The sequence below is a fragment of the Melanerpes formicivorus genome, unplaced genomic scaffold (genome assembly GCF_026170545.1).
Source record: "Melanerpes formicivorus ecotype bairdi unplaced genomic scaffold, bMelFor1.0.p_v2 SCAF_194, whole genome shotgun sequence".
Taxonomy (NCBI): domain Eukaryota; kingdom Metazoa; phylum Chordata; class Aves; order Piciformes; family Picidae; genus Melanerpes; species Melanerpes formicivorus.
In genome coordinates, this window is record NW_027142546.1 from 57,315 (window position 1) to 65,947 (window position 8,633).

Genomic DNA, 8,633 nt, shown 5'->3' on the forward strand with positions numbered 1-8,633 from the left:
GGGCAATGAGATCACCCCTGAGTCTCCTCTTCTCCAGGCTAAACAATCCCAGCTCCCTCAGCCTCTCCTCATAGGGCTTGTGTTCAAGGCCCCTCCCCAGCCTTGTTGCCCTTCGCTGGACACATTTGAGTGTTTCGATGTCCTTCTTAAACTGAGGGGCCCAGACCTGGACACAGTACTCAAGGTGCGGCCTAACCAAAGCAGAGTACAGGGGCACAATGACCTCCCTTCTCCTGCTGGCCACACTATTCCTAATGCAGGCCAGGATGCCATTGGCCCTCCTGGCCACCTGGGCACACTGCTGGCTCATATTCAGCTGGCTGTCGATCAGCACCCCGAGGTCCCTCTCTGTTTGGGAGCTCTCCAGCCACTCCGACCCCAGCCTGTAGCTCTGCATGGGATTGCGGTAGCCCAGATCAAGGCAGACCCAGCATGGGGTTGCAGAGGGTGGTTTTGAGCCTCCTCTCATCCCACTTCTGAGACACTTCTACTTCCAAACACCAACCTGCACATCATCACCAGACTCCTGCAGCTGGGCATTTGTGGAAAAGCCTTTCAAAGGGATAAAGTCGTGGGGAGAAGGAAAGGGCTTGTTCATGGAATCATAGAATTGTTGGGGTTGGAAGGGACCTCAAGGATCATCCAGTTCCAATGGGAAAGGAGCTGGGGGCGGGGCAGGGGAGGGTTGGGGGGGGCACAGAAGCACAGAATCATATCAGGATAACCTTTATTAATAACTTTTTTTTAAAAAACACACTAAATAGACACTTTTATTGCTTCTTATCTTTTCTTCCTTTTTTCCTTTTCCTCTCTTTTCTTTACCTTTCTTTTCTTTTCCTCTCTTTTCTTTTCCTTTCTTTTATCTTTTCTTTTCCTCTCTTTTCTTTTCCTTTCGTTTCTTTTCCTCTCTTTTCTTTACCTTTCTTTTCTTTTCCTCTCTTTTCTTTTCCTTTCTTTTATCTTTTCTTTTCTTTTCTTTTCTTTTGGTTGCTTTGCTTTGCTTTTCATTGCTTTTCATTGCTTTTCATTGCTTTTCTTGCTTTGCTTTTCTTCCTTCTTTTCTTCATTCTTTTCTTCCTTCCTTTCTTTTCCCTAAGGAAAGCTGAAGGGGGAAAAAAAAACACTTGGGGAACCCCAAATGCAGGTGAAGGTGGTGGTACCGGCGTTAAACAGAGACATCCTCCTGGACATGGACCCGGAGGGGGCAGATGCGGAGGGGCTCATGCACGGCGCCCACGGCCGCGGGCCCCACGTAGAAGTAAGGGTAGACGGCGGTGCTGAACTTCTTGTGGAAGGTGTAGATGTGGGCCCGGCGGTCGGCGTCATAGAAGGACAGCTCCCCTTCATCGCAGTCCAGCTCCACCCGGATGCGCTTGACGCTGCCCAGGGCGGTCTCCAGGCGCGTGGCGTTGGAGGCTCCGTCCATCTCGATGTCGATGCCAGGCAGGTGATAGATGTACCAGAAGCCAGAGTGAGCGTCGTGGTGGAAGGGCCACTGGGTGCCGCTGGGCGGCCGAGCCACCCCCACACGCCAGTTCGTGACGCCGCCCAGGTCCACCTCCCAGGTGTGGAAGCCGTCTAAGAAGCCCCGAGAGCCCAGGATGCAGGGGGCCGAGGTGAAGCGCTCAGGGTTCTCCACCAGCATCTTGTAGCCTCTGTTGGTGACGCTGGTGAGGTCCTCTGACAGCTCAAGCCAGCCCGCCGCGGAGTTGGGGTTGAAGGTGAAGGGGACTGTGGTGGGGACATGTGTGTTAGGAGTCTGGACTGCTGCAGGGATGAGCTGATGGGGGGACAGTAGCCCTGCAGGTATCCATCCATCCTTCCATCCACCCATCCTTGCATCCATCTCTCCATCCACTTGTCCTTGCATCCATCCATCCATCCATCCATCCATCCACCTGTCCTTGCATCCATCCATCCATCCATCCATCCACCTGTCTTTGCACCTATCCTTCCATCCATCCATCCATCCATCCACCTGTCCTTGCATCCATCCATCCATCCATCCATCCATCCATCCTTCCATCCATCCATCCATCCATCCATCCATCCATCCATCCACCTGTCCTTGCACCCATTATTCCATCCATCCATCCATCCATCCATCCATCCACCTGTCCTTGCATCCATCCATCCATCCATCCATCCACCTGTCTTTGCACCTATCCTTCCATCCATCCATCCATCCATCCACCTGTCCTTGCATCCATCCATCCATCCATCCATCCATCCTTCCATCCATCCATCCATCCATCCATCCATCCATCCATCCATCCATCCATCCATCCACCTGTCCTTGCACCTATCCTTCCTACCATCCATCCATCCATCCACCTGTCCTTGCACCTATCCTTCCATCCATCCATCCATCCATCCACCTGTCCTTGCATCCATCCATCCATCCATCCATCCATCCATCCATCCATCCTTCCATCCATCCATCCATCCATCCTTCCATCCATCCTTCCATCCATCCATCCATCCATCTGTCCTTGCACCCATCCTTCCATCCATCCATCCATCCATCCACCTGTCCTTGCACCCATCCATCCACCCACCCACTCATCCATCCATCCATCCCCCAGCTCACCATGGAGAAACACACCCTCAAGGGTTTCCCTTCTGGGGTGCAAATGCCCCAAAGCAGCCTTTACATTCTCTACCTCCCCTCCTCGGGCCCATCAGCCACAGGCATGGCTGCTCCATGCTCCTCTTCTCTCCAGAACCCACCACCCTTGAGGCTGCCCCATGCAAAAGCTGTTTGAGCTCGTGCTGGGACAACCATCCTTTGGAGGGGGACTCAGCACCTCACCTACAGTGATGATGTTGAGCATCTTTTTCCACACGTTGTACTGCACTGAGCCCAGGTACTTGGCAACGTCAAAAAACATCCCTACAGGCATGCCCTCTCGTTCCTCAGCTGTACAGGCAATCCTTGGGTAGGGACAGAGGACAGAGATGGGTCAAGGATGGAGGAAGGCAGTGGGTTGGATCCCCTGGCACCCCATGTTTTGGCAAAGCCTTCCCCACTAACACAGTCCATCTCCTTTTGGGCTTTTCTCCACAACCCAGGAGGGTAGACACTGATGGTGGGACGATCTCAGCACCAACATCAAGGTTTTAATGCTGCCCCCAAGACCTGCGGTGCTGCTTTGTGTCTGCATGTGTGCTCCTTCACCCTGCCCAGAAGCACCAAGGGGTGCTGCCTTGGCCTTGGGGCCCTCCAGTACCACCTTCTGCTGGAGCACCCAGACCCAGAAGGGATGTGCTGGTACAGGAAGTCGCTTGGGGCAGTGACCTCACTCTGCATCCAGGCAGGAGACCCCATTCAGGGAGGGATAGTGGGGGCTCAGCCACCTCCAGCACCCTGTGCCACTCGGCATGGGATGCAGTGGGGACCAGGACTTACCTGCACTTGCGGTTCTTGCGAGCCTGCAAGAGAAGAAGACATCGAGCATCAGACCCCCACTTGTAAAGAGTCCCAGGGGCTTATAAACACCCAAAGGTTCGCCCACCACTCTGCACGAGTGGCAGGAGGGTGCCAGGGCAGAGGTGGCACCCCGTAGGGCATGGACTTTACCATGAGGAAGGTGTAGTCGTCCTCCTTGAGGTCGTTCTGGAGCTGCTTGGCTTCGTTGAGCAGGGTGTGGCAGTTCTCCAACAGCTGCTTCATCTTGCCCTCGATGAAGTCCTGCTTGTGCTGCACCTCCTCCTGCAGCTCGTCCAGCAGTGCCTGCTCCTCACTGCACAGGAAGCTGTGCAGCTTCTCAAACTCCTGCTTGATCTGCTCCCTCAGCTGCGTCACCTCCGCCTGCCCCGTGGAGGGATGTCACCACCTCCCATCAGAATCCACAGCTCCCCTGGGCTCCCCCAGCCTCCTCCTGAACTTTCCTCCTGAGCCTTCCAACCAGCTCCAGTGCTCAGGGACTCGCTAGGCTCCCACTGGGATCCTCCACTCCACAAATCAATGTCCCAGCCAGCCTCATCCCTCTGGTGCTCAATTCCTCATTGGAATCCTTCCTCCCCCCCAGCAGCGCTCCCCTCGCTCAAGGACAGAGCAGCCCAGGACAGTTCCACCCCAGAGCCAGCTGCACCTCAGGGGTGTGTGTGCACGTGTGTACACGTGTGCCAGGATCAGGCCCTACTGGGGAGGGGCCACACACCTGGTTGTGTTTCAAGATGGCCTCGTAGGCACGATGGGCGGTCCCAAAATCCTTCACTTTATCCCGCAGGGAGGTCTCCATGTTCTTCAGCTTGGCCTGTGGAGAGGAAATGCCTTCAGGAACCTCACAAGCCTATGCCCAAGTGGAAAAAGAGCACCAAACCCAGCAGGGTAAGGTTAAGCAGGATCCTCGCTCGAGTCAAGCTTTCCCCTCCTGCAGCCTGAGATCTGCCAGCGCTGGATGGGGTCAGTGTGGTGCGGGGCTGGGCAACGCGAGCCTGGGGAGCTTTGCTCCGTGGTGAATCCTCCCTTACATTTTTAAACCCTTCTGCTGGTGCACACTCAAATCCCTGCCTGTCTTGGTGCTGACAGCAGCTCCCAGGGAGGCTCAGCACCACGGGCAGATGGCCAGGCCTTGTCCAACAGCAGCACCACGTCCTCCCTGCAACATTTGAAATCTGGCTCATCCCCCACGGGTGACTCAGGGAGGCAGCAGCTGCTTTCCTGGATGGGAAACGCAGCGGGGCCTGGCACGCTGCCCAGCTGCTGGCCAGAGCCCCATCCTCTCCTACTCCTCCCCACACAGCCGTGGCCCATCCTGCCCCGCAGGGCCCGGGGTTGTGTCCCCATCCTACATCCCTTCCTCGGCTGGGCAAATTGTGCAACCACTCCCAGCCTCGAGGCACCGCTGCAACAATCAGCTGCTGCAATAACCAGCATGTCTGGGTCCAGCCCGGCCTGCCCGAGGATCAACAAGCCAAAGAAACGTGGGGACCAGCCCACCCTTCAAAACCCCTCAAAGAATCCGCCCACTCCCCTTCCCCACAGAGCAAACCGCTGGGGCAAAGCATGCCAGCTCCTTGTCCTCCAGGCAGAAGAGTTTGGCCTCTTGGTGGTGCAGGGGACAGAGGGCGGCTGCCTGGCCTCGCCGCTGTCGTTCCTCCTTGAGGATCTTCTCCACCAGGTTGTTGAGCGTGTGGTTGATGCGGAGGTCGTCCAGCGAAGAGCGCTCCTTGCACACGGGGCAGACGTGAGCGCCGTGCTCCCAGGAACGGGTCACGCAGCCCTTGCAGAAGTTGTGGCCGCAGCCCAGCGTCACGGCTTCCCGAAAAGGGTCGTAGCAGATGGGGCACAGCAGCTCTTCCTTGAAAGTGGCCGTGGGGGACGTGGTGGCAGAGGCGGGCACTAAGCTGCTGATCGAGACGCTGGCTTCCCTCTCCATGGCACTGGAGAGAGAAGCGATGGATGGAGGGAAGCCGGAGCAGGATTTCCCGAGAGCCCCAGTTGGAAAAACCGCCCCGTTCCTGATGCAATCGTTTTCCTGCCTGTGACACCCCGCAGCTCCCTCCCCGGGCAGGCACCAGCCTGAGTGACACCGGCCCGGGCCACTGGCAGCCACCAAGGGCGGGCAGGCACCGGCGAGCGTGCCGGGATGAGCCGGCAACGTGGGGAAGTGAGCCGGGGGTGGCCGGACCCTTCGAAGGTCTTGTCCCTGTGTTCGAACCCTCAGCTTCGGGGTGGTCCCCGGTACGTGACCCCCACTCCCGAGACTCTTCTCCAGTGCCACAACCCCCTCGGACTTTCCGGTGTCCGGTCTCGAAGCACCAGACCCCTTCGGGGCGGCTGTGCCACCCGGTCCCCGGACCCACTCCCCTACCCCCGGTGCTCCTCTGCTGCCCGGTGCCCCATTCTCAGTGCTGCTCCGATACCCGGATCGGGACGCTCATCCTAGGTGCCCGGACCCGGACCCTCTCAGCCATGGCAGTGCCAGTGCCCGCTGCCCCAGTCCCGGTGCTGTTCCGGTGCCCTGACCAGGGCTCGCAGTCCCGGAGCTGCTGCGGTGTCCGGACGCCGACTCCTCGGTGCCCGTGCACATGGGGTGCCCGTGCACATGGGGTGCCCAGCGCTGGATGTGCGTGCGGATGTGTGTCTTACCACTCCGAGGGCGAGTAGCAGCGCCTGGAGCGGCCTCTGCGCCGGGCAAGGCGGCGGGAGGGGGTCCGGCTGCCCGCCTGCCGGTAGTGTGGGGCTCAGCCCGTGCCGGCGGAGGTGGAGGCACCGAAGGGGCGGGACGGAGCGGGCGGGGGCCGGCCTGAAGCCTCTGGGGCGGGACCTCGCCAGGCACAGCCTCACTACCCCTCGCCCCCTCTCCGGAGGCTCTGCCGTCTACCCACTTGTTCGCCTCCCTTTGTGATTGCAGGAGCTGGAGGTTGCTCTTTTCCCGAGTTCCCAAAAATTCCCTGAATATCGAGAGCCCTGCGGAGAAAGACCTGGGGGCGCTGGTGGGTGAAAAGCTGGACGTGAGCCGGCAATGTGTGCTCGCAGACCAGACGCCAACCGCGTCCTGGGCTGCATCCAAAGCAGTGTGGCCAGCAGGTCAAGCGAGGAGATTCTGCCCCTCTGCACTGGTAAGACCCCACCTGCAGTGCTGGGTCTAGCTCTGGGGTCTTCAGCACAGGAAAGATATGGACCTGTTGGGACAGGAGGAGGCCACAATCATGATGCAAGAGCTGGAACCCTTCTGCTGTGAGGACAGGCTGAGATTTGAAGTTGTTGTTCCGCCTGAAAAGGAGGCTCCAGGGAGACCTTATTGCTGCCTTTCAGTATTTCAAAGGGACCTACAAGCAAGATGGGGAGGATCACAGGGAGGTGGTGGAGTCACCATCACTGGAGGTGTTTAGGAAGAGACTGGATGGGGTGCTTGGTGCCATGGTTTAGTTGATTAGATGATGCTGGGTGATAAGTTGGACTCGAGGATCTCAAAGGTCTTTTCCAACCTGGTCTATTCTATTCTATTCTATTCTATTCTATTCTATTCTATTCTATTCTATTCGGCATGGGTTATTGGTGATCTGGCAGTGCTAATGGATGGAGATGACGATCTTAAAGGTCACTTTAAACCAGAACAATTCTATGATTCTAATCTTCTCAGCAGGGTCTGATGTGACAGGACCAGGGGAGATGGTTTTAAACAAAGAGGGGGGAAAATGATGCTTGGTCTGTGCTCCTCTGTCACATTACTGCAGGAGTCATCATGGAAATCACAGCTGTTGCCCATGACCTGGAAAGGACCACAATGATTCTAGGACACTGGCTGGCTTTTGGTTAGAATAGAATAGAATAGAATAGAATAGAATAGAATAGAATAGAATAGAATAGAATAGAATTAACCAGGTTGGAAAAGACCTTTGAGATCATCGAGTCCAGCCTATCACCCAACACCATCTGATGAACTAAACCATGGCACCAAGCACCCCATCCAGTCTCTTCCTAAACACCTCCAGTGATGGTGACTCCACCACCTCCCTGGGCAGCACATTCCAATGGCCAATCTCTCTTTCTGGGAAGAACTTCTTCCTACCATCCAGCCTGAACCTCCTCTGGCACAGCTTGAGACTGTGTCCTCTTGTTCTGGTACTGGCTGCCCGGGAGAAGAGACCAACCCCCACCTGGCTACAACCTCCCTTCAGGGAGTTGTAGACAGCAAGAAGGTCTCCCCTGAGCCTCCTCTTCTCCAGGCTAAGCAACCCCAGCTCCCTCAGCCTCTCCTCATAGGGCTGTGCTCCAAACCCCTCCCCAGCTTTGTTGCCCTTCTCTGGACACCTTCCAGCAGCTCAACATCTTTCCTAAACTGAGGGGCCCAGAACTGGACACAGGACTCAAGGTGTGGCCTAACCAGTGCTGAGTCCAGGGGCAGAATGCCCTCCCTGCTCCTGCTGGCCACACTGTTCCTGATGCAGGCCAGGATGCCCTTGGCCTTCTTGGCCACCTGGGCACACTGCCGGCTCATGTTCAGCCTACCATCGACCAGTACCCCCAGGTCCCTCTCTGCCTGGCTGCTCTCCAGCCACTCTGACCCCAGCCTGTAGCTCTGCATGGGGTTGTTGTGGCCAATGTGTAGAACCTGGCACTTGGATGTGTTCAGTCTCATGCCCTTGGACTCTGCCCATCTGTCCAGCCTGTCAAGGTCCCTCTGCAGAGCTCTCCTACCCTCTAACAGGGGGTAACTTGTCTGTAACTGGGAGCACTGGGCACAGCAGAAGGCAAATATCCCCAAGCTGATGCAGCATGAGGCAGCTCAGAGCTGGGGACAGCTTCTGCCTGGGCTTGTGAGATCATAGAGTCAGAGAATGGTTTGGATGGGAAAGGATCTTTCTAGGTCATCCAGCCCAACTATCTTGCAGTCAGCAGGGACATCTTCAACTAGAGCAGGTTGCTCAGAGCCCCATCCAACCTCACCTGGAATGTTTCCAGGGGTGGGGCATCTACCAAGAGACTTCACCTTGCAATGGCAAGGACAGGAGTGACTAAAGGGGCTGTCAGGGAGGAAGGTGAAGGTCTCTAAGCATCCCACCTGTCAGGACCTCCTCAGCCAGCTCGGTTGCCATCCTCTTCTTGGAACGCTCCAGAAGGCCAACACTGTTGAGGAACCAGTGATGAGGCTCTTCCCAGGGCAGCCCCAGCAGCTGGC

The 8,633-nt window shown here is 56.9% G+C and overlaps 1 protein-coding gene across 3 annotated transcripts; it reads right to left on the reverse strand.

Moving 5' to 3' along the window:
• Positions 1–742: 742 nt before the first annotated feature.
• LOC137457713 (E3 ubiquitin-protein ligase TRIM35-like) lies at positions 743–6,214 on the reverse strand. 3 transcript variants are annotated; one of them, XM_068169559.1, is made up of 7 exons: positions 6,098–6,185; positions 4,989–5,388; positions 4,164–4,259; positions 3,581–3,811; positions 3,410–3,432; positions 2,813–2,934; positions 743–1,731 (listed from the first exon to the last, which is right to left on the reverse strand). In XM_068169559.1, the coding sequence occupies exons 2-7, from the start codon at positions 5,382–5,384 to the stop codon at positions 1,166–1,168; spliced, it is 1,434 nt and encodes a 477-aa protein (XP_068025660.1). In that variant the 5' UTR covers positions 5,385–5,388; positions 6,098–6,185; the 3' UTR covers positions 743–1,165. The 3 variants fall into 3 exon arrangements, with proteins under 3 accessions (XP_068025660.1, XP_068025658.1, XP_068025659.1); XM_068169557.1 differs by lacking the exon at positions 6,098–6,185 and adding an exon at positions 5,872–6,064 and having other exon boundaries at positions 744–1,731; XM_068169558.1 differs by having other exon boundaries at positions 745–1,731; positions 4,998–5,388; positions 6,098–6,214.
• Positions 6,215–8,633: the final 2,419 nt, after the last annotated feature.

Coding starts and splice junctions, on each gene's coding strand:
- LOC137457713 (XM_068169559.1), bottom strand. CDS start 5,384: ATGGAGAGGGAAGCCAGCGTCTCGATCAGCAGCTTAGTGCCCGCCTCT. Junction 2,935..3,409: donor CGCAAGAACCGCAAGTGCAG/GTAAGTCCTGGT, acceptor TCCCTACCCAAG/GATTGCCTGTACAGCTGAGG. Junction 1,732..2,812: donor GCTCAACATCATCACTGTAG/GTGAGGTGCTGA, acceptor TCCCCACCACAG/TCCCCTTCACCTTCAACCCC.